General features: G+C 46.9%; 2 protein-coding genes across 2 annotated transcripts in view; one reads left to right on the forward strand and one right to left on the reverse strand.

Moving 5' to 3' along the window:
• Window positions 1-25,919, forward strand: part of DTNB (dystrobrevin beta) — a 292,486-nt gene that overhangs the window by 29,264 nt on the left and 237,303 nt on the right. Inside the window, exon 3 of the mRNA XM_029913228.1 lies at window positions 22,764-22,977. Within this exon, the coding sequence (XP_029769088.1) occupies window positions 22,764-22,977 (214 nt within the window). The remainder of the gene's footprint in view (window positions 1-22,763; window positions 22,978-25,919) is intronic.
• On the reverse strand, window positions 295-5,289 carry LOC115271342 (protein FAM71C-like). Its single transcript, XM_029913224.1, has 6 exons — window positions 5,134-5,289; window positions 4,517-4,698; window positions 3,921-4,176; window positions 3,334-3,427; window positions 2,286-2,420; window positions 295-335 (listed from the first exon to the last, which is right to left on the reverse strand). Exons 1-6 carry the CDS (start codon window positions 5,287-5,289, stop codon window positions 295-297), a joined length of 864 nt encoding a protein of 287 aa, XP_029769084.1.

Genomic DNA, 25,919 nt, shown 5'->3' on the forward strand with positions numbered 1-25,919 from the left:
GGCGGTCTCTGCTCCTGCTGGCTTTCCTGCAGCTCAACCATACGCTGCAGCATATCAGTTTGATGCTCCAGCAGCCGGAGCATCGACTCTTGCCTTCTGTGTGCAAGCTGACGCCACCTCTCATCTTCAGCCCGCGATTCAGCACGCCACTTCTGCTCTTCTGCCCGCGATTCAGCCCGCCACCTCTCCTCTCGGTCATATTGGGCTTTTCTAAAATCAGCCATTGACTGCCTCCACGCATTCTGCTGGGCTCTGTCAGCGTGGGAGGCAGTCTGTAGTTCTGTGAACATTTCATCACGTGTCCTTCGCTTTCGGTTTTGAATCCTCACTAGCCTCTGTGAAGGAGACACATTTGCAGCTGGTGGAGGAGAAGGGGAGAGGTGGTTAAAAAAGATACATTTTAGAGAACAATGGGTACACTCTTTCACGTTAAATTTTGCTGTTCACATAAAACAGCACATGTGCTTTCGTTACAAGGTCGCATTTTTCCTCTTATATTGAGAGCCTCCTGGTTTGGTGTGAGAGATCACTCACGCAGTGCCAGGACACAGATTTCAGCTTGCAGGCAGCCATGGTAAGACATACAGTCTTTGGGCTTTTTTAACCTTCTTAACATGTGGGGATGGTTTCAAACAGTACTGCCCTCATTTCCCAGACCAAGCACCCGTTTGGTTGGCCATTTAAAATGGGTTTGCAATGTAAAAGGAGGGGCTGCGGTTTCAGGGTTAACATGCAGCACAAACCCAACTAATTCCCCTCCCCCACACACCCAATTCTCTGGGATGATCACTTCACCCCTCCCCCCCACCGCGTGGCTAACAGTGGGGAATATTTCTGTTCAGCAGAGCAGGAAGGGGCACCTCTGAATGTCCCCTTAATAAAATTGCCCCATTTCAACCAGGTGACCGTGAATGATATCACTCTCCTGAGGATAACAAAGAGCGATAAGGAATGGATGTTGTCTGCATGCCAGCAAACACCGGGACCATACGCTGCCATGCTTTGTTATGCAATGATTCCAGACTACGTGCTACTCGCCTGGCGTGGTAAAGTGTCCTACCATGGCGGACGGGATAAGGCAGCCCTCCCCAGAAACCTTTTGCAAAGGCTTTGGGAGTACATCCAGGAGAGTTTTCTGGAGATGTCCCTGGAGGATTTCCGCTCCATCCCCATACACGTTAACAGACTTCTCCAGTAGCTGTACTGGCCGCGATTGCCAGGGCAAATTAATCATTAATCATTAAACACGTTTGCTTTTAAAACATGTGTAATATTTACAAAGGTACACTCACCGGAGGTCCCCTGTGTGCCCGCAGGGTCTTGGGTGAGTTCGGGGGTTACTGGTTCCAGGTCCAGGGTGATAAACATATCCTGGCTGTTGGGGAAACTGGTTTCTCCGCTTCCTTGCTGCTGTGAGCTATTTACATTATCTTCATGCTCATCTTCCTCATCCCCAGAACCCGCTTCCCTGTGTCTTTCTCCAGTGAGGGACTCATAGCACACGGTTGGGGTAGTGGTGGCTGCACCCCCTAGAATGGCATGCAGCTCCGCGTAGAAGCGGCATGTTTGCGGCTCAGCCCCGGACCTTCCGTTTGCCTCTCTGGCTTTGTGGTAGGCTTGCCTTAGCTCCTTAATTTTCACGCGGCACTGCTGTGTGTCCCTGTTATGGCCTTTGTCCTTCATGGCCTTGGAGACCTTTTCTAATATTTTGCCATTTCGTTTACTGCTTCGGAGTTCGGCCAGCACTGATTCATCTCCCCATATGGCGAGCAGATCCCGAACCTCCCGTTCTGTCCATGCTGGAGCTCTTTGGCGATCCTGGGACTCCATCACGGTTACCTGTGCTGATGAGCTCTGCGGGGTCACCTGTGCTCTCCACGCTCAGCAAACAGGAAATGAAATTCAAACGTTCGCGGGGCTTTTCCTGTCTACCTGGCCAGTGCATCTGAGTTGAGAGTGCTGTCCAGAGCGGTCACAATGAAGCACTGTGGGATAGCTCCCGGAGGCCAATAACGTCAAATTCCGTCCACACTAACCCAATTCCGACCCCCTAAGGCCGATTTTATCGCTAATCCCCTCGTCGGAGGTGGATTAAAGAAACCGGTTTAAAGGGCCCTTTAAGTCGAAAGAAAGGGCTTCGTCGTGTGAACGTGTCCAGGCTAAATTCGATTTAACGCGACTAAAGTCGACCTAAACTCGTAGTGTAGACCAGGCCTCAGACTTTATTGGGCTCTCAGGCAGGTTCCTCCCCCAATTGCCCCAGGAGGCTCCGCCCCTTTCTTCACCATGCCCCTCCCCTTTCTCTACTGGCTCCTCCCCCGGCAGCCGGCAGCGCCTCTTCTTCTTGTCCTTGTGGGGGCGGCTCAGGCTGATGCGGGACAGAGACTTCACCGGCGACAGGATCCGGCTGGGCTTCCTGCCTGCGGCCGGGGGCAGAGAACGGGGCGGGGGTCAGCCTGGGGGGCGGACCTGGCCCCGCCCGGTCGAAAAGGGACCCTGGCAGGGCTAAGGCAGGCTCCCAGGCTCCCCAGAAGTGGCCGCCAGGTCCCTCCCGGAGCCCGAACTCCCCCCCCACCCCCCCATCCCGGTGAAAGTGAGCGAGCGACAGAGGGAGGGAGCTGGAGTGAGAGGGGGCGGGGCCTCGAGAAGGGGCGGGGCAGGGGGCGGAGCAAGGGTGTTTGGTTTTGTGCAATTAGGAAGTTGGCCACCCTAGGCCCCAGAGGGACGGCCAGAGGGAGCGCACTGGGGTCGGGCTGCAGGGGCTGGCTGGGGGGATGCAGTGGGGCTGGGCTAGGGGGCTCCCTCCCCCAGCCCGTGTCGGGCTCCTACCTACCCCGGCTCTGCGATGATTTGCTCCGCGTGGCTCCCCCTCCTCGATCTGCCCGCCTGGAAACGAAACGAGACGATGAGATGCTGGGATCCCCCCATTTCCCTCCACGCCTCCTAGCCCCTCACCTTCTCCTCACCTCTCAGGCCCTCCATCTCCCCCCTGACCTCCCCATGCCTCCCCACCCCCAAACCTCCCCCGACCCTCACGGCTCCATACGCCTGACACCTCCCATTGCCCCCAACCCCCCAGATCCCAATTTCCTGGGTCCTCCCTCCCCCCCCCCATCACCTGCTGGATTCTTTCTTCTTGCTCGAGGGGCTGCTCCCCTGGCTCCCCTGCAGGCTGCCCGGGCTCCTCTCCTGGGGGGCTGGTGACCCCCCTGGCAACCCAGCCTGGCTCCTGCGCTCCCCTGCAGACCTGCCCTGCTGCGACCCCCTCCCCATGCTGGGCGACTCGTGGGACAGTGAGGGGCTGAGGCTGGGGGGGGGGGCAGCTGCGCGAACTCTCTGGGTCATCCCGGGAGGGGCTGGGGGTCTGGCAACTGCAGACGCTCAAGGCATCCGGGCCCCCTTCCTCGGGGGCCAGCGACTCCAGGCTCTGGGGAGGACAACGGGATGGGTTATTGTGGTGACGACACAGGAAAGGAAATAGAACACCAGGTTTGTAGTAGCCAGCAAGCTTCCAAAGCCTCAAGCCAAAAGCCTCCCAGGAAAAAACCTTTCCTGGGGTTTTTATTTCTCTCCTTACTTTGTTTACAACTCTTCTTAGTGGTTACATTCTTGCGCATGGAGAAAACAGGCAGTGTACATGCACATAAGATTACGAACCCATCTGTTGAGCGCGTGAATAGCCAGCTGCGAGGGTACTAATCAAATCAGCCAAATAAGTTTCTCAAACACAGACGTGGGGGTGTAAACAGCTCCTGCCTCGCTGCCAATGGAAACAGTGTGCCGTAACCATGGCTAACAATTGGGGAGCTATACATCCCCACAGGTTATAGCTAGAGAACCCAGGCGTCCTGGCTCCCAGCCCCCCCCCGGCTCTAACCACTAGCCCCCTGCGTGGAGGGGAGCAGCTGGTGGTGCCTCACCCCGGTGGTGTCCTGGCTGATGCCTCGGAACAGGGGTTCCCCGGGGTCTCCGGGCCGGGCCTGTCCCCTGTAGCTCCCGTCCGCGGGCGGCCGGAGGAGGTTGATGATCTGCACCCACTTGTTGAAGAGCTCGTAGTGGGCGTCGCCCTCGGGGTAGAGCTGCAGGTAGAATGAGCGGCCACTGGCCAGCTTCAGCCGCAGCTGCAGCATCTCGCCGTCGTGCACCGAGATCTTCACAAACGGCAGCGGGAGCAGCCTGCAGGGACAGCAGAGGGTGCGGGTCGGGACTGAGGCGGGGGAGCCTAGGCCTGGGCTAGCAGGGGCTGTGGGTTGGGAGTGAGGGGCACTGGCAGGGCTGGGGGGGGCAGGGCTGGGCTAGCAGGGGCTGCGGGTCAGGAGTGAGGGGCACCGGCAGGACTGGGCTAGCAGGGGCTGCGGGTCGGGAGTGAGGGGCGGGGAGGGCAGGGCTGGACTAGCAGGGGCTGCGGGTCAGGAGTGAGGGGCACTGGCAGGGCTGGGGCTGGGGCTGGGCTAGGAGGGAGCTGCGGGTCAGAAGTGAGGGGCACCATTCATGGCGGGGGGGGGGCGTGTCTCACCTGGTGAGCTCTAGTGCCTTGGCAGGGGGACCCCTGCGGCCCCGGCTGTCCTCGGAGGGGACCACGGGCCGGGCCAGCAGCAGTACGTTAGGCACCAGTAGGGCGGGGCTGGTGCAGGCCACGCCCACTGTGACCACTCGGACACGATTGTGCACGTCCACCACCTCCCCGCGCTTGCTGATCTGCGGGTGGGGCAGAGAGGGGTAGGTTAGTGCCTCCCCCCACAGCCACTTGCAGGGTCGGCTCCAGGCACCAGCCTACCAAGTATGTGCTTGGGGCGGCATCTGGAGGGGGGCAGCACTCAGGCCCGAGAGCGGGGCCGCGACTGGGCTTGCCGCCCTCCCCATGGCGCTCTGGCCGGTCGGGGAGAGTGGGGCCCGCGGCCGGGCTCTCCGCCCTCCTCCCGGCGCTCTGGCGCCCTCCCCTGCCGCGCTCCCCGCCGGAGGGCGGTGGGGGCGGCGGGAGGCTTTTTTGCCTGGGGTGGCAAAAAAGCCAGAGCCGGCCCTGGCCACTTGGCCCCAGCTGTTCGCTGCCCCAGAGCCCCGCCCCCACCCCAGCTCTGCCCTTCCCCTATAGCCCCGCCCCCAGCTCTGAGCCCAGCCCCTCACCCCAGGTACCTGTATGAAGTTGCTCTCGAATATGGGGGCGTACTGGAAGATCTCGTACTCGCCGGCCCGGAACTGGCGCTGCAGTGGCCCCATGGCCGTGTTCATCAGCCCCCGCGCCTGGTCGCAATCCGCCGTGTAATACGGCAGCACCAACTCCTGGTGCATCTTCCTACCAGCCTAGAGCGGGGGGGATGGAGCCCGGACGCCTGGGTTCTCTCCCCGGCTCTGGGAGGGGAGTGGGGTCTAGTCGTTAGAGAAGTCGGGGCTGGGAGCCAGGACTCCTGGGTTCTCTCCCCGGCTCTGGGAGGGGAGCGGGTTCTAGTGGTTAGAGCAGGGGGGGCTGGGAGCCAGGACTCCTGGGTTCTCTCCCCCGACTCTGGGAGGGGAGAGGGGTCTAGTGGTTAGAGCAGTCAGGGCTGGGAGCCAGAACTCCTGGGTTCTGTTTGCAGCCTAGTGTGTGTCGGGCCCTTTGCGTGTAAGCTGAGACCCTCACCCCAGGCCTGCTGGTCCTGCACCCCCAGGTGCTTGGCCTCTCTCCCCCCCCCCCCATTGTGGTAGTGGGACTGGTGGGGGTATCGCAACCAACAATTTTTTGGGGGTGGGAGGGTTGTAGCAGTGGGAAATTTCCCAGCAATCTTCAGACCCCTCCCTTATGTCCCCCCCCCGCTCTGAACCCCTCCCCCAGCTCCGGGCTTTCCCATAGTCCCGCCCCCCAGCTTCATTCTGCTCTCCAGCCCCACCTCCCGAGCTCCACCCCCTAGTTCCATGCCTCGCCCCCTATTGGGGGCAGTTCTCCAGCAGGGGCGGGAGCAGCCCCTCTGCTCCTTTGGGGTGGGGGTGGGGGTGTCTCTGTAGCAGCCATTTTAGAGGAAGGGGAGGGGCTCACCTCTGCTGCCCCTATAGGGGGCGGTCTCCAGCTCCCACTGGCCTCACCCCCTTTCCCCCTCCCTGTGCCTGGGAGGGGAAATTATGACGTCACGCTCCTCTCTATGACACAATACCGGGGGGAGCCAATCTAGCACGTGCCACACCCAAGATGGCCCCTCACCAGCGCCCATTGTGGCAGGGCCACACCCAAGATGGGACGCGCGCTCCATTGGTGTTGGGGGGGAGGGGGGAGGCTGGCTGGCTGCCTGCTGAGGAATGAAAGGGAAAGTAACTCACTTCCTCGGTAGCCAGCCAGGATTGGAATGGTCACGCGTGGCTGGGCTGGGGATAGCCAGATAGCATGTGTGAAAAATCAGGACAGGGGGTTGGGATAGGGTGAGCAGATGTCCCACTTTTATAGGGACAGTCCCAATTTTTGGGTCTTTTTCTTATATAGGCTCCTATTACCCCCCCACCCCCACCCCCTGTCCTGATTTTTCACACTTGCTGGTCACCCTAGGTGTGGGTAATTGGTGCCTATATAAGACAAAGTCCCAAATATCGGGACTGGCCCTATAAAATCAGGACATCTGGATCTGGTCACCCTAGCTGGGGAGCGCGTCTCTCCCCCGGGCTGGCAGCGATCCATCTCATCCGGGGGGAGCTGCGCAGGGCAGGATGAGCTGCTGTGGCTCCATGGGTGCCCCGTCCCTGAGATCAGATGCTGTGCTAACTTCACCATGGTCCGTGGGGCTGGCGGTGGTGCCCATTGGCGTGTGATCGGACCTGAGGGTTTGCTGCTGCTGTTTCCACTCTGCACCCCAAGAGGTGGATTTTGGGGTCCTGCAGTTTTCCACCTATCTCCTCCTCTACTGCAGCTGTTGGACCAGCAGGCTGGGGGGTGAGCCAAGCATGAAAGCAGTATTGTGTTGCCATTTAGATTGTCAATTAACAACTTTGTTTGCCAAAAATGCTTGCTAACAATCCCTGAATTCAATTTCAATATTTTTTTTAAAAAAATTAATATCTTAGCCAAAAACAGAAAATTAAGTTGTTGACAATTATTTGTGACAAGTTTGGTTTGGGGCAGGGAATGGGCCAGTTTTCATCAGAGAAACAAAAAATGTTGACTGACTTTCCTATAGCCCTGTTACTGCTAAATAGAGCCCTCCAACAACTGTAATATGGTCATCTCCTTACTAGTGTATAGAGCAGGGGTCGGCAACCTACGGCACACGTGCCAAAGGTGGCACACGAGCTGATTTTTGATGGCACGCCGCGGCGGGCTGAGCGGCTCAGCCCACCGCCGCTCTGGGGTTCCGGCTGCTGCCCCATTGCCAGCCGGGGTCCCAGCCGCCGGCCCCACTCAGCGCCCGCTGCTGGCCTGGGAACCCCCAAGGAACCCCAGGCTGGCAACGGGCTGAGCAGGCCAGCGGCTGAGACCCCGGCTGAGCCACTCAACCCGCTGCCGGCCTGGGGTTCCATTCACTCAGCCGGCAGCGGACTGAGCGGGGCCGGTGGGGGGCTGAGTGCTGCCGGCACCCCAGACTGGCAACGGACTGAGCCACTCAGCCCCCCCGCCGGTCCCGCTCAGCCCGCCACCGGCCCGCTCAGCCTGCTGCCGGCTGAGTGAATGGAATCCCAGACCGGCAGTGGGCTGAGTAGGGCCAGTAGCTGGACCCCAGACCAGCAGTGGGCTGAGCGGGGCTGGTGGCTGGAACCCCAGACGAGGATCCCAGGCAAGGATCACACTAAATTGATAAGATCTGCATTTTAATCTGATTTTAAATGAAGCTTCTTAAATATTTAAAAAACCTTATTTACTTTAAATACAACAATAGTTTATTTATATAATATAGACATAGAGAGAGACCACCTACAAATGTTAAAATGTATTACTGGCATGGGAAACCTTAAATTACAGTGAACTTGGCACACCACTTCTGAAAGGTTGCCGACCCCTGGTATAGAGTGACCATATGTTGTACTAAGATTCTCTTGCTTTTTTTCCCAGTGAGTCAGTATAGCTTTTGCCAGCCCAGAGGTTGGGCAGCCAATGTCTTACGTTTTCACAATGTTTTGTCCAACTTTCATAAAGTAAATACATGGTTAATATGAGTGAAAAAGGCCAGGGACACTTCCTTGTGAAGAATCTGTGTAGCAGATCATGCTAGAGCTGTGAAAATGTCAGTTTTTGATGGAACTTTAGAGGCAGTGATTTATCATGTATTTCTGGCAGTGCCCAAAATGTGCTGCTATTGCTAATGTCTTTCCAAACAAAAATGAGGCACAATAGGACTTCTGTAACATTTCTGTGCTACCTTAATCTAGATGAGATGATTCTGTGCTGACTTCATTTTGGTCACTTTGTGCTTTACCTAGGAGTAAAACTAGGGGTTATATTTCCCCACTGCTTGGAAACCCGGCTTATTAAACTGGATAATGCCATTGATCTATTTACAGTAGAAGGTTGATATAGAGTTGTAACTAACATTAAGACTGATGCCCACTATACATTTAAAACTAAAAAGTGGCTTTGTAAAAATGACATGGGTTTCCAACTCTATTGTGTCTCAGTCAGGGCGGAGCGCCTTGTGAGGTGTCTTCACACTAGCTCAAGGTCACAGCGCAAGAACCTAGAGAGCCTCCTGAAGCACGGTGATAGTTTTGATTTAAATGGACTTGAACTGTACGAAGAATTGAGTACACTGTCACCAATGTTGCCACATGCAAAATCGGTGATGGACATTGTACAGTTTATTCATACCAGCAAACTTGTTGACATATATCCTAATGTGTACATTGCCACTCGTATTCTACTGACAATTCCTGTAACAGTAGCATCAGGAGAACGGAGTTTCTCAAAACTAAAGCTCATTTAAAAACTATCTCCGTTCTACAATGAGTCAGGAATGCTTGACTGGTCTTGCTATTCCTGCAATCGAACAAGACATCACTTTGTCTTTGTCATACAATGACATTATTACTGATTTTGCAGCCAAAAAAGCCAGAAAGATTGCTTTTAATTAAAAACAAATCCTTGTTTCAATACCTCTTCATATAAATTTCCAATAAAATGTTGACAAATTAAAAAAATTATATTATTTGCATCATTCTGTCAAATCAGAATTTTTTCTATAGCGCTACTTCTTTAGTGCTAGTCCATCAGCATTACAGTGTGCTTAATTAAGTTAAACTGGTTTAATAACGTGCATGTGGCAAGTTTTCCAATACTGTAAGCTTATGTTTGTGTTGTTAAGAGCAAATCAGGCACAGGGGCACCAGTTTAATAATCCCGCCTAGGGCACCATAAATCCTAAGGACGGCCCTGTAAGCAATAAATGACATATTTGAAGTATAAAGAAGGCCTGAAACTTCTTTTTGGAAGTCTTATTTTTGTTTTTTACATTAGAAATTCAGGTTTTGTCTACCTTGGAATGCTGACAAATTGAAAAACTGTTAGGATTATGACAGTGCAAGTACCAAGGAAGTAAAAATATTGTGAAACTAGGGCCTGGTCTAAACAGAAAGTTGCACCAGTATAACTAAAGATATGATATTGCACCAATTTAGGTAAGGCAATGCAATTTCATCTGTGGATATTGCTTTAAATTGATGTACGACTTGCCTAAACACAATATACACTCAACTATATTAGTCTGGTCAAAACATTATAACCCTTCTATTGTGGAAACCATTACATCAGTATAAAGGTGCTCTATACTGGTATAAAAGTTGTAAAATTCCTGTACAATAGGGGTTATACCAGTTCAATTATTGTGATTACTAAATACAGCACTCCCTAATTGAAATAGTTATACTGGTACAAAATCTGTGTAGACTAGACTGTAGTTTCCACACACATACACAGTTACACCAATTTAACTAGGGCTATGTCTACGCGGCGCTGCAGCGCAGACTTCGGTGCGTTCTTCAGTTCACATCCTCGTAGTGTTGTGCTCCAACTGTCCCACATGGATGTTGCTGGCGCTAACTAAAAGGTGTCTAGTTTGCTTTAACATACTCCTCTTTCAAACAAGACTATGCTAACACAAGCTAGGTACCTTTTTGTTCGCAACAGCAGCAATTGTGTGGGACAGTTAGAGTGCAACACTTTGTTGCACTCTCCATTTCACATCCCCGAAGTCTGCACTGTGGTGCAAAGTAGACAAGGCTTAAATTGGTGCAACATCACAACTTAAGTTAAACTGGTGTAACTTGTGTGTGTAGAGAAGGCCTAAGAAGGGAGTGTTTTATTCACAATTTAAAATGCAGGTATTGGGTTCATTAAAACCTACTTAACTGAGGGTATGTCTACAGTAGCGACTGTCCATATGTCTTGTCCCATAATCCCCCAATGTCCTTGTTTTAAAACCCAAAAGCATGGGTCTGAAGGTGAGTGGAGGGTGAGTAAGCTAGTGTGCCTGAGGTATGGTGTGTGGGTAAGTACGTGTCTCAGGCTCGGACATGACCCCATATCCATACCAATTTGCAATGTGGAATAAGGAGCTTGTACCAGGTTTCGAGTGTCAGTAGTCATCCACCCCCAGTCCCACAATGCACTGAATACTTTTCTTCCTGAGTCCTACTCAAACTATAAAGGACCCTGTCCTCCCGTTTTCACCAATAATAGCGAGCTGTGGTGACCATATCAGAACAGGTGTCTGCCATACTCTTTTGATCAATCTAGGTAAATGTGGATCGTACTTTGAGAGCAGCTGCCTGGTCCTCCAACTACACTTGGGTGCAGATTAATGTGTGATTGGAGTAGAATGTCCTCCACAACTTTGCCCAAAGCAGAAGGAACATGTATTTCAGGAAATTTCACAGAAGCTGGATCAGGTGGACATTGAGCTGACTCCGGCCCATTCCAGGAAGGCATCAAGCACTTGAGGCTTCTGTACAGGAGGGCAAAAGGCTAGAACAGTTATAAGAACATAGGAAAGGCCATAGTGGTCAGACCAATGGTCCATTTAGCCTGGTATTCTATCTTCCAATAGTGGCCACTGCCAGATGCTTCAGAGAATGAACAGAAGAGGGCAATTTATCGAATGATCCATCCACTGTCATCCAATCTCAGCTTCTGTCAGTTAGAGGTTTAGGGATATCTGGAGTATGGGATTGCATCCCTGGCCATCTTGACTAATAGCCATCAATGGACCTATCTTCCATGAACTTATCTAGTTCTTTTTTGAACCCAGTTATACTTTTGACCTTCACAGCATCCCTTGGCAACGAGTTCCACAGCTTGACTGCACTGTGTGAAGAAGTACTTCCTTACATTTGTTTAAAACCTGCTGCCTATTAATTTCATTTGGTGACCCCTGGTTTGTGTGTTATGTGAAGAAGTTAAAGAAGACTTCCGTATTCACTTTCTCCACAACATTCATGATTTTAGAGACCTCTCTTATATCTTCCCCCTTAATCGCCTTTTCTAAGGTGAACAGTCCCAGTCTTTTTAATCTCTCCTCATATGGAAGCTGTTCCATACCACTAATCATCTTTGTTGTCCTTTTTTTGTATTTTTTCCATTTCTAATATATCTTTTTTTGAGATGGGGTGACCAGAACTGCATGCAGTATTCAAGGTGTGGGTGTACCATGGGTTTATATAGTGGCATTATGATATTTTCTGTCTTCTTGTCTAGTCCTTTCCTAATGGTTCCTAACATTCTATTAGCTTTTTTGACTGCCGCTGTACACTGAGCAGATGTTTTCAGATAACTATCCATGATGACCCCAAGATCTTTCTTGATTAGTAACAGCTAATTTAGACCCCATCACTTTGTATTTATAGCTGGGATTATTTTTTTTCCAATGTGTCTTATTTTGCACTTGTCAACATCGAATTTTATCTTCCTTTTTGCCACCCAGTTTTGTGAGATCCCTTTGTAACTCTTTGCAGCCTGTGTTGGCCTTAACTATCTTGAGTAATTTTATATTATCTGCAAACTTCTGCCACCTCACTTTTACCCCTTTTTTCAGTCCTGTATTGAACAGCATACGTCCCAAACCAGATCTGTGGGGACCCTGCTATTTACCTCTCTCCATTCTGAAAATTGACCATTTACTCCTATTCTTTGTTTCCTGTCTTTTAACCAGTTACTGATCCATGAGAGGACCTTCCCTCTTATCCCATGACCGCTTACATTTTTTAAGAGCCTTTGGTGGGGGACCTTGTCAAAAGCTTTCTGAAAGTGCAAGTACACTAGATCACCTTTGTCCACCCCCTGAAAGAATTCTAATAGATTGGTGAGGCATGATTTCCTTGTACAAAAGCTATGTTAGCTCTTCACCAATGTCATGTTTGTTTGTGTCTGATAATTCTGTTCCTTACTATAATCTCAACCAGTTTGCCTGGAACAGAAGTTATGTTTACAGGCCTGTAATTGCCACGATCGCCTCTGCACCTTTTTTTAAAAATCTGCATTATATTAGCTGTCCTCCAGTCATCTGGTACAGAGGCTGATTTAAGTGATAGATTACATACCAGAATTAATAGTTCTGCAATTTCAGATCTGAGTTCCTTCCGAACTCTTGGGTGAATACCGTCTGGTCCTGGTGACTTCTTATTGTTTAATTTTTCAATTTGTTCCAAAATGTCCTCTGTCGACACCTCAATCTGGGACAGTTCCTCAGATTTGTCACCTAAAAAGAATGGCTTGGGTGTGCAGTTCTTTCCCATATCCTCTGCAGTGAAGACAGGTGCAAAGCATTTATTTAGCTTCTCCGCAACAGTACTGTCTTCCTTCAGTGCTCCGTTAGTACTTCCATGGTCCAGTGGCCCTACTGGCTGTTTGGCAGGCTTCCTGCTTCTGATATGCTTAAATAAATTTTGCTGTTTGTGTCCTTAGCTAGTTGTTCTTCAGATTCTTGTTTGGCCTTCCTAATTATGCTTTCACACTTGACTTGTCAGAGTTTATCCTCCTTTCTATTTTCCTCACTAGGATTTGACTTTCAATTTGTAAGGGATGACTTTTTGCTTCTAAATGCCTCTTTTACTTTAGTGTTTAGCTATAGTGGCATTTTTTAGTCCTCTTGCAGTTTTTTTTATTGGGTATACATTTAGTGTGATCTCTATTATGGAGTTTTTAAATAGTCTCTATGCAGTTTGCAGGCATTTCACCCTTCTGACTGTTCTTTTTTAATATCCATTTAACTGGATTCCACATTTCTGTGTAGTTTCACTTTGTGAAGTTAAATGGTACTATGGTGAGTTTCTTTGGCATTTCCCCCCCACAAGGATGTTAAATTTAATTACATTATGGTCACTATTATTGAGTGATTCAGCTATATTCACTTCTTGGACCAGATTGTGTGCTCCACTTAGGACTAAATCAAAACTGGCCTCACCCCTTGTGTGTTCTAGGACAAGCTGCCCCCAAAAGCAGTCATTTAATGTGTCTAGAAATTTTATGTCTGCATCCCTTCTTGAGGTGACATGTTCCCAGTCAGTATGGGGATAGTTGAAATCCCCCATTATTATTATTAGGTTTTCTGTTTTTTTTGTAGCCTCTTTAATCTCTCTGAGTATTTCACAGTCACTATCACCATCCTGATTAGGGGTCAATAGTATATCCCTACTGCTAAACTCTTATTGTTCAAACATGGTATATCTATATAGAGATGTCATGCAACAGTTTGATTCATTTAAGATTTTTACTTTATTTGACTCTGCTTTCTTTCACATGTAGTGCTACTTCCCCACCAGTACGACCTACTGTGTCATTCCAATATATTTTGTACCCTGGTATTACCACATCCCATTGATTATCTTCATTCCACCACGTTTCTATGATGCCTATTATATCAATATCCTCATTTAATGCCAGGCACTTTAGTTCACCCATCTTAATATTTAGACTTCAAGCACTGGTATAAAAGCATTTGTACACTTTGTCAGTATGTCATTGTCCAATGGGATGCTGATGAGGACCAGGATGAGGAGGCAGCAGGGACTACGGAGGATGTCCCAGAAGACCCAAAGGATGAGGCGCATGTGTCTTTTGCACCTTTACCTAGACGAGCTGGTTGAGGAATCCTCTCTTCGCCTCCCCCACCCCCCGACAAACTTGAGGAGGACCCCGAGCTGTGGCAAGAAGCAGAACCTGAGGCTGGTAAGTTACAGTGGACCCCCATCTTCCCTGTCAATATCTGCTCTTGTTCTGGTGTTACATTGCTGATTTTAAGCCCAATCCTTGCTCTGCTCAACCCAGAAATATCCCCGAACAAGACACTGCTATAAATCAATTATTTGTATTGATTTCTGATGAGTCACTTGGGGGTTAAGAGTCACTATTATGCATTTGGCTGAAGCTGTGTCTTTAAAAACAGATTATTAGAGAAAAATCACTGTGCCCTGTGTGTGTACTTTTCTTGGCGAGCAGTCAGGCAGCAATGATCCTGGGACTGTGTGAACCGGGGAAAGGGAGCAGGTAGATTTACCAAGTTCCTGGTTGAGTATAGGACAATTGTAAAAATTGTAGAAAACTTAGTTTGTCTAAAGCTAATAACAGTTGTCTGTCATCCCTTGGAAGATTATGTTGTTTCTGTACTTTTATCACCCAACCCCAAGCTTACTGTCCTCTTACAAAAATGAGCCATGTGGAATGGGGAGAAGGTTTTGAGATGGAGGGGTGGCCTGTGGAAGGGGAAGGGAATACTTTGAGGAAAAGTTAGTCACAGCAGTCCTTTCTCCCTTGGAAGATTGCAAAATTTTTTCTGTCCCGATCCCTGGTGTCTTGCCTCGCCCCACACTGAGCCATGCTGTGCAAGCTGGGGGAAATGGAGGTGGGAGAAGGATCCAGACTGGCAGCTGGATAAACACAGTGTGGGGTCCCTTTGCAGTGGAGAAGTGAGGGGCTTGTGGCACTGATCTGAAACTTCAGAGAAGGAAATACAGTTGCAGTATCTTTCTTTCCCTCCATTTCACCATTGCTAGATAGGCACAGGGGCAGAATTTTCTGGTGATGCCGGGGGTTGTGGATGGTGCTATATGTTGTTTACATCTCCCTTTACACGGAAACTCCATATGTTAGCTGAGAATATAGTCCATTTCCAGTTGAATTGCCTCTTAGTCCTGTAAGTATATTTCACCAAATTTCTGGCATAGCAGAAACACTAGCTAGGTCTTGAGGATCAGTAGCAGTGTTGCAAATCTGCTTGGTCCACCTTCAGAGCTACCCATACCCATCCATTCAGCAATATGTAGAGGGTTGACCATTAGCAGAAAAGTCTTTTGCATGGATTGCCGGATCTTCTCCACAGGACTGCAAAGCCATCTCTTTTCTATTCTGGTATCTTGAAAACTATTACATTCTCCAAATGGTCGCCAGCCTTTAAAGAATAATTTGCATACTGATAACATAGCCCCTGAAAGGAAATGTCCCTTCCCCTGCTTTGAGACACTAATTTTTTTTAAAACATTATTACATTTTTCTTACCATTCATAGCCTCTGCTCCTTCCTCCTGGTATGCAAAAGTTGTCTGAGAACCAAGGATAGTATAATAGTTGCATTCATGGAATGATGAAAAGTATCATAAGTTGTGGCCTTCTACAGCAAAGTTATTTATGTGATAGGAATTTCTCAGCTTCTTCCAAAGGAAAAAAAAAATGCTACCCTTGTCTTTGAATTGGCAGGACCTTCGTTTCCTGAGAGGGAATCCATTCTGTCAGGAGAGCAGGCGCAGCACCTCAGAGACAGCAGGGGCAGATGGAGAAGGACCCTCAAAGAGCTACTCGGAGAGATGGACAGGAGGAACAAGGAGCAGTCTGAGTTCCTCGGGACGTGAGAGGATTGGCCTCCCCAGTAGGAAGACACACTGGTGAACTGGTTCATGAGCTGGAGGCAAGCCATAGGAAAAGGGAGCATTCCCTACTGGAGAGGCTCATAGAACTGGTGGTTGACTGAGTTCGGGGTCTGCTTGCTGCCATTGCCTCTGCACAACCGCTGCCACCTCCTTCTCCAGCTGCCGCCCGGGGTACAGCTGAGCCAGAGGACCTAAACCCCAAGTGACCAGAAGGAGACAATGGACCCTGCAAGATTCCTGGGACAAATGCTCTCCACTGTTCTCCAAAACCCTTTTGCTGGGGGGGACACCCCTGAGCATCCAAGAGGGGAAAGATGAGCTTGCAGGAGTCCCTGAATCCCACCAAGTGTTATCGTTACCTTGACTTGTGTCCTAAGTATAATGAACATAAGATATTTTTAGGTTCTTGATTGTGCCTCACAATTCACAGCACATGAATTGCAATGGTGTAACTATCTGGTGCTATTATACTACAAACACTTTTCTGTCTGCATCCCCCTCTTCCTCTGTTCAGAAATATCTGAAGGCCCAAGGATATATGCACATGATGGGGAAGTGCAGTTACTGCTCTGTACATAGAGAAATTATTAGTTCTCGGTGCAGCAGAACACGCAACCTAAGTGTTCTGAGGCTCGAGTTTTGGTGCAAGTTCCTAACATGGCTCTCTAAAGGTCTGTTTTATCATTCAAAAGTTCCTTGTTCTAAAGCCACTGCTGGTCATCCCAGGTTTCCAAAATGATGTGATCCTCCAACACTTATTTGTTCTCCTGCACCAGAAGTGATGGTCCACTCCAGGATATACTGTGACTATACTGGCATTCACCATATCTAGACCATATGAGCTAAATTACTTGTCATTTAGCAGCAAGGTCAGCAGTCTTTGCTACGTCAAATTTCTGCCCAAATTCCACTTATTATCTTGCTAAACACCTACTCCACTGCATAACCGCTTATCCCGCAATAAGGAGCAGGAGTAGACCCACATCATCATACCATTGCTCTGTCTTCCATCCACTTCGGCAGGGAAATACAGTGAGGGGAGACGTAATGAGGATCTGCAATTGCCAGATTTCTGAAGGTGGGGGACAGTACCTGGAACACAGAGCAAAGCGGTTTCTAGAGTGTCTCCCCGTCTGCCCTGTGCCCTGGGATACTGCCCCTGTAATGGTAACACTAATGTTGTGTAACAGTGGCAGTGTGGATGTGGGTAAACGCATGTACCTAGCATTATATTTGTGTCCAGTACAGCATATGTGGACACTTGGCGTAAGTATGGAGAGCATGCCTGAGTATGTACATATCTAGTGACTGAATATGTGTGCCAATGTAGACGTAACTGAAAACGCTTACGAGAAAAATGCTTTGAGGATTTATTTTTCATTTCTCCTTCAAGAGCTTAGAAAATTCCAGATTTATATTAATCATTCTAGAAGTCATACAACAAAAAAAGAAGACATGACACTGTTTCCTAAGGGAAAAACAGTCAAAGAACAACCTAATACTGAAAACAGTTTTTACTTCTCTTGGAAATTATTTTCCTATTAGTTTTATTAACATTTATCACAACTTAAGTTTCTGTACATGCACTCCTTTATTAGTTCAAAGGCCACTTGGTGTTGATTACACCCAATGTACAAACATTAAGTCCACATACATCCCTGTATTTCAAAATGGCAGATGCACCCGGCAGTCAGCTTTTGTTTCATGCTAAAGCCCTGACCATAGACTGTTTAGTAGCCCAGGCCACAAAGGGCATGTACCATCTACCTGTTTTCCTTTCCCCTCCCTGCATCTATCCTGCTCAGAATGGCAGCATGGCGCAGCCACAACCTCTACCCCACCTGCCCTCTACTCTGTTCCAACAGCATATTCAAATAAAGAAAAATTCAGGTATGTGAAATTCAGTAGTTTGAGACGAAGTTACAGAGAAAAAAATGGTTAGTATTCTCAGTTTACATAAGGTAGACATGGGTATTGCATGCCCATAAAGGTACTAAGACTACAGCTTCCTGCTGATATTGAGAGAGATATATATGCCCTGTAACACACATTTGTACAGGAAAATAAGTTTACCTTAGGAATGGTATATCCGTACAACCCTGAATGGCTTTTTACAGGGTTTGAGAAAGACAAACAGTTAAGGTTTCAAACAATCAGTACAAAACCTGGTGTATTTTTCTCTGCATGTTGGCTACTACTTATCAACCTATTAATCTCTATGTGCTTACACATTGATTATTTAATAATTTCTTCTAGTATCTTTCCAGGTATTGAAGTTAGGCTGACTGGTCTATAATTCCCTGGATCCTCCTTGTTCCCCTTTTTAAAGTTAGGTACTATGTTTTCCCTTCTGCAGTCCTCTGGGACCTTACCCATCCTTCATGAGTTCTCAAAGATAATTGCTAATGGTTCTGAGCTTGCTTCAGCAGCTCTTTAAGTACCTTAGGGTGAATTTCATCAGGCTCTGCTGACTTGAATACATCTAACTTATGTAAATATTCTTTGACCTGTCTTTTCCCCATATCTACAGGGGAGGTAAAGCAGAATCTAAGACTGAGAAATTGCTTGTTGTTTTTTTTTTCTCTGGAGATTATGGGGGATAGTTGCACAGTCTTTGTCCCTGCTATGGCTCGCTGTTCCCTTCCAATTGTGTAGCATTACACTTCACAGCGTAATTTGCTGGTCTGCCCTTTGCCCTTTTGAATAAGGCCATTCTCCACCTCCTACTCACCCACCTCAGTGTAACATCAATGAGAGTCAGAACAGCCTAAAGGGGAAGTATAGGGGATTACTATTCAGCTTTCTCCCAGATGCCCTATGATACTACATAAGCACCCCCAAGGCACAGCCTAAACAGTGAAGCAAACCAAGAACATAATTCCCAACCCCCCACATCCTCCAAGGCACAACTGTAAACCCAGATAGCATATATTGCACATCCAAAAATCCCAATCTAGCCCTCTTCATGCACATACCATTTATAATCTCTGAGCACCCCCCCAAGAATGGGAAGAATCTCAGGAAAGGGAAATAAAAAATAGCTGTTTAAAAATATTTATGATAGTCTTGGGAATATGAATATAACTGCTTGTTGTTTTTTTCCCCTACTCCCCCAGCTATGGCACCTGCAGTGGCCAGACCTGCAAGGATGGGACCTTTATGAATAGCTGAGTGGCTGGCTAACTTAAAGGGAAGAAACAGAAAACTGTGGAGGAAATGTTTCCAGACCTCACTGCAGAACCCCCAAATTGAAAACAGCAGCAAGCTGGAGGTCTGAGAGGAAAAGACAGGGAGATATCAGAGAAAGTTTTGCAGTGGCCAGAGACCGCGTTGCCATGGCAAAAGACACAGTAGAGAAGGATATACATGCAGCAGCAACTCTTGGAGGCAATCCAGAATCAGAATGCTCAGCTGCAGTGCATGCTGGTAGCAGGCACACAGACAATCCAGTGTCCTCAACCAGGACCCAGCCATGTTCTGCAATCCCTGGACAGTACAGGGAACACAGGCATATGTTCCCCACAGCCCCTAAACAGCCATTCTACCAGATACCGTTCCCCACTCCAGCTGAAACTCGAGGCAGTGAGGACAGTGTTACCTGAGAACCCAGTTCTTTTAGACATGTAACGACCCTGATACTTAGAGCCCCGGCATGCGACCCCGAAAAAGCAGAAGAAGAAGAGGCAGAGGCAAGACGTATGCTTGCCTGTGAATTGGAGCGTACCCATTCTTGTGTTTTCCCCTCCATTGCACAGTGTCACTTTAAAGAAGTATTTCATTGTTTTAATTAAAGGTTCATTTCTGCTTGTTACACAATACATTATTTAATAATAAAAAACTATCAAAAATTCATTCAAAGTTATTTGGTAATGCATGGTACACAGAAAAACTGTTACTTTTCCATAAGCCATAGGTTTTTATAAAAATATAAAGACACAGATGCAAGATGAAATAAGAAATGCCACCCAGTTACTTCTTATTTGGTGTATGCAATCCAGTTAAGCCACGCCACGCCACAGTGTTCTTATTAGCTATACAGACGCTCCCTGACTTACGCAAGTGTTCCGTTCTGGAACGCCTTGTGTAACTCGAATTTTGCGTAAGTCAGAAACGTATACCGGACCATTACGCCAAAAAAACCAAAACCCTCCTATTTCTAGCTTACGGAACTTTTTCTGTAAGTGCGGATTTGCGTAAGTCGGGTTTGCATAACCTGGGGGGCATCTGTATTCAAGGCCACACATAGAAAGTGCTGCAGTGTTCATAATTCATTCCCCACTCTCACCTGGATAACAGCTGCACATTTTCAGGCCTGAGACTAAAAGTAAAAGCAGTAAGCATCCCTGACAGTACTGCAGGGCTAGTGCAGTACAGATCTCAAAAAAGTTTGCCTTCACCATTTTGAAATTCTTTTGCCACTGCTGATCGTCCCAGTTTTGCGGAATGATCCTTTCCCACTAATCAGTGCTGGTTTCTTGAGCTCAGAAACGGCAATGCATAATGTGAAGCTGCTCCAGGAACAGTTCCTGTAGTAGCAGTTGCTTGGGGTTCTCCTCCTCCTCCTTCCTCTGCTACTGGAGAAGCTGCTGCTGCAGTCACATTATCTGCTTGGTGGTACAGTGTGCAAAGTCCAAAACTGAAGCCACCTGGCTTCAGGAATTCAAGAAGCCCAAATAGCTTCTGCACACTTGTGGCTGCTAGCACAATGGCGCAGATCATTGTTGGGTCCACGCTGGCTAACAGGAATTCAAAAATGGTGCTAGCCCACCCAGAAAGAGGAAGCATGGGACAGAGAGACTGGAATCATGGAACTTTTTATTTTGACCTTAATTCCCAGAATTCCACTGGCTTCCCCTGCACATCCCATAATGTGCAGCAAAAAACCTCTAATGCACACAGCACAACAGCGAAGCAAAGGACCATGGGATACCCTCCCAGAATGCCAAGTATTTAGGACACACCAAGCCCCTGACATCAGGACACAATAATGCAAATTGAAGGAAGGCACAGAAGTCCCATGTGCATACTACTAGTATGGTCTACCAATATGTGTCAACTCAATTTGAACTAAATCCCCCATGTACACAAGGCTTTACTTACTGTTCCAGGACTATATTGTGTCTGTGTGCCCAAAAAATGAAATTTGATTGTGCTCATGTGCAACCATCAACTTCTAGTTCAGTGACCATTTTATTTTTATCTGTCAGAATATCCAATATAGAAATACCCTGAGTTGGTTGGGATGCTTTTTTGTGTTACTTGTGCTACAGGGATAATTCTATTAGCTGGCAGCAGCAGAAGGCTGTTATTCCAGAGGGAGATGGGCTGCTTGGTCCTATGAGTGGTCAAGGGGAGTGCAAACTGGTAGGTACTCTCCTGCCTTACATGGCACCCCCAGACGTGGGGAGATGGGGCTATGTGCGGGTCCAGGGGTAAGAGTGGGGGAAACTGGTTTATTATAGGAGTTCCTAATACACTACGTGTGCTGTTGCTGCTGCTGTTTTGTCAGCAACACAAGCCCAACTCTTTAGAATGTTCAGATTTCATTTATACTAGTTATGCTTCCAAAGGTGCAAATGGAAATATTGAAATGAGGAACAGCCTTGTACGTACATGGGTGGAAGACTGTGTGAATCTCTTTTTATTCAGAAGCTGACCTGGTACTTATTTGTTTAGTACCAAAAATGTGCTCAGCATTGCAGAAGAAAAACTGAAGATAATCCTTTTCCCAGAGGGATTACTGTCCACAGGGCAAATGGAAAAGATAAAGTGCCCTATGAGGGTAGTGGCTTGGTGTGTTAGGCTTTCAGTTCCACCAAAGCTTCAATTTACTTAAGGTACTTGTCTGGCTATACTATGAGCACCTTACAGTCTTTAATGTATTTTTCCACGAGACACCCCCGAGAAATAGGAAGTGTGGTTATTCCTGTTTTTCAGATGGGCAACTGAGGCATGGAGAGACTAAGTGACTTGCCTAAGGTCACACAGGAACTCTGTGGCAGAATCAGGAATTGAACCAAGATCTTCTAAGTCCCTGGCTAGTGTCCTAACCACTGGGCTTCCCTTCCTTTTTGATCATAACAGTACAAATACGACACTAACAATAATGGATTAGGCACCACTGCTGAAGGTACCTGTCATAATGACAAGATCAAGGAAGTAGAATGGTTGAAGTGATGTTTATAAAGGGAACCCTGCCTTGCTCTGTACTTTATTAGAAGGCTACTGTGGAAAGAGACAGACAAGACACTGCAAAGCCATATCATTCAATGATCAAAAATGTGTATTCAGTGAGTAGGGTGCAAGCTCCTATGAAGCAACGGTCCATAAGAACCTTTGCCTCTTGGAGTGCCACATATTTTGCAGCATAGAATACTCTGTTGGTGTCTGTGAAATAGCTGCACATGATGGAGTTTCTTTGTTTTCCCTAAAAACTCTAAGAAAAGCATTCAGGTTTGGAAATGTCAAAGCGAAGGTTGCCTGCATGATCTAAAATATGTCCCAGTAATTAGACTTTGCTATAAAGCATGCACACAACGAAGCACAGTTATGGTTTAGAATGAGAAAAAAATTAAATTAAAACACTTCCTGACTTTTAAGTGCTTCACTTTGCAGTCTTAAGTTTTTTTTCAGGAATATATACTGTAGTTTAACAGCTCTTAAAGAACTAATAAAACATGATTAGACTAAATGTTCACTATAGCCTGATTTTGACAATTGAAAGGTTTTCTTGTGAGATTTTTGTGACTAAACACATTGTGAGGAATATAATTTATTCTCCACGTTGGTGATTTTAATAGGATGCCCTCTTCCCCCCTTTCTGAATTTTTAGAGCATGTTTAGAGGATGGATTCTGCTTTTTTAAAATACGAAAAATTAACATGTTCTCCAAAAGTGGTGTGTCTAAGAGAGTAAAACTGAACGTTACAAAAAATAACAGTTAATTTCTTTCTTTACTTTTAGTTCATCTTGTTGATATCTGGAATATGATTGAAGCCTTCCGAGACAATGGCCTTAATACATTGGATCACAACACAGAGATCAGTGTTTCTCGACTGGAAACGATAATTTCATCCATCTACTACCAGCTAAATAAACGCCTTCCTTCTACTCACCAGATCAGTGTGGAGCAATCCATCAGCCTTCTCCTCAACTTCATGATAGCCGCATATGACAGGTTAGTAACTCTTCCAGATGAATTCCTTTTTTTTTAACTAGTTCATTTATTTGGGCACACCCTGCTTAAGGGCTGCACCTAAATTTTATAAAGTGGAGCAGATTGCACATCTTTAATATAGTGATCCATCTTTAAAATCTTGTTCTTGAGCAAGATGAATCACTGCCTGCTGGGACCTGTATGTCTCTACAGGCCACATATTGGGATTAAAGATAAAGGGCAACCAAGTTGTGCATGAGGGCTCTTAGCTGGCCATGTTTGGTTCCTGGGACATATTGTAGCCAATCCTTTTTGTGAAATGCTAATTAAAATAGAAAATAACATTAACCTAATGGTAGTATGAGTTTGCTGTAAAATTGCATGATAGGAGAGTCTCAAATGTATGTACATGCAGTTTCTTGATTAAATCTGGTGCATAAGATCATGTTAATATAACATATGTTTTGATACTAAGTCTTGACCCCACCTAGAGTTTGCCAAGGAATGGGCTAACACCTAATCTTCTGTCTGAAAGAAGGACCACAGTTGTCTGTTCAGAGTGCAGCATTTTCTTTTGGTTTGGTTTGGACCCTTAAACATATATCCAAGTCCCCTCCTAGCAGTCTTCTTGCAACAGGGGTTGATCATGTTCATTAGACTTATCCCTCTTTTTAGGCAGAAGTTTTTGTCTCTGTGGAATCTCTGAATGACAGCTGTAGAGTTCCAACTGTTAATTAGCAGCTCCGCATTTTTTGGAACATCATCTGTAGTGTTTCATATTGTTCACCCCCTTAGCTATTCCTTCCTTTCCCAACCTTCCTTTTTTGCTGTTGCCCTCTCCCATAACATTGCCCATCCCATCCAGCATGACCGAGGAGCAGAGTTGGAAAATAATGTATTCAGAAAGTTACAGCACTCCTGTAAAAGTGAAACATTTCACACAACCCCACACTCCCACAGTGCAATGGACAAGTAGAAAGGCTGAACTGACCTCTGCTGGCTAGGTTGAAAACCTTGCCAGAAAGACAAAAGTCGAATAGAAGGAACTCATTTAAGAAGGCAATCTATGCCTTCTATGCAATCTATGCATCCGAAGAAGTGGGTATTCACCCACAAAAGCTCATGCTCCTATACGTCTGTTAGTCTATAAGGTGCCACAGGACTCTATGCCTATAACTGTACATGAAATGAGGCTGCACCCTTGTATTTGTTATATGGAAGATGACCATATTTGTCAATTGACCTCACATTTGATCTATCTATAAACTCTGACCTGGGGACTTTAAAGACTACATTGAGAATTGGAGACAACATTTCAGAAGCCTATAAAATGGCATCAAAATGTTGTAAAAAAAATCTGCTGCTCATGTTAAGAATCAGTATGACCAGAAAGTACACCGTGCTGCCCGCTTGCCAGGTGACAGAATACTTGTCCTGAATCTTTCAGAGAGATGGGGACCATGCAAATTAAGATCCTGTTGGGAAAATAATATTAATGTAGTATTTCAAAAGAAAGGGGATAGTCCAGTCTATGAAGTAAAAGCAGAAGATGGAGAAGGACGAGGTAGAGTTCTTCTCCACAATCTTTTTCTTCCCTGTGACTTCTTACCGTTGGAGATTACACTACCCTCTAAATCACCACAATAGACAACACAGAGAACTAGGCAAACTAGTGCAATAAGAGATCAAAATGGGGACTGGAACTTGGACTCCAGTGATTCTGATACTGAGAGTGAAGATGAACGACATTACGTAATGGTACCAGATATTGCCCATGGCACAGAGACTCTGAATCCAGAAGCAGAAACATTTAATCTATGATTGGGAAATAAGGATGATGATGATCCTGTAAATTTGAAAACTGCTGATCAAACTGATGTAACATTTGCCCCAAGCACTGAAATTCATGAATGCCAGATTATGCCAAGAAACCTGAAACCAGTAGTACACAAGAGGGCAGATCACCAGAACAATCCACTGACATTCAAGGTCATCTGACTAGAGCGATAAGAGGCCCTCAGACGCTGACATATGAACATTTAGGGACACATACTTATCAATATTTGTTGGACTGGTGAATACACCAGGGATTGTCCTCATGTTTGTCACATGTCATAACAAGTGCCTATTCCTGTACCTTATCCTGTTTTCTATACAAGACTGATGTAATATTGATAAAAGAAGTGATATTGACCTATGGTATGGATATTGCTCTATATCAAGTGTTTTATAGTACTGGATAGTTTGTAATTATGTTAATTTAATACGTTTTCTGAATAGCTTGACATATGCACTGTCACTTGGCGCTATATGGTTAAACCACTGATAATATAGGAAATATTAGAGAGTAAATAGGGTTAAGATTTTGTCACGGGTATTTTTTAGTAAAAGTCACAGACAGGTCACAGGCAGTAAACAAAAATTCATGGAGGCCTGCAACCTGTCCCTGACTTTTATTAAAAATAACAGGGGCAGTGAAGTGGGGACTAACCGCTACTCCAGGCCCATTGCTGCTCCGGTGGCGGGGACTGACCACTGCTGCTCCAGCCCCCGGAGGGCTGCTCCAGCCCAGTCCCCAGTCACTGCTCCAGCCCCACAGCTCTGGCCAGGGCTGAAGCCAAAGAAGTCACACAGGTCTGTTAAAGTCACAGAATATGTGACCTCAGTGACAAAATTGTATCCTTATTCATAAGGTATGAAAATCTTTGGGGATTTAGGGTGTTCAAAACTGATTATTTAGTTGTATAGTGGAACTAAAATTGCTGCAGAAACTTTCTGCTTTGTGAATAAACTGAAGAGCAATGCAGAAACTTTCACCATTAGTACCAGCACTTGTGACACAGGAGAGGCCCAAACTGTCAATAGGGAATAACAGTTATGAGCGTGTAGAATACGTGGATTACTGCTAATAAGTCAGATGGATGGACTCCGTGATTCTCAAACTTTCGTACTGGTGACCCCCT

The sequence above is a fragment of the Terrapene carolina genome, unplaced genomic scaffold (genome assembly GCF_002925995.2).
Source record: "Terrapene carolina triunguis isolate 2854851 unplaced genomic scaffold, T_m_triunguis-2.0 Scaffold523, whole genome shotgun sequence".
Classification (NCBI taxonomy): Eukaryota; Metazoa; Chordata; order Testudines; family Emydidae; genus Terrapene; species Terrapene triunguis.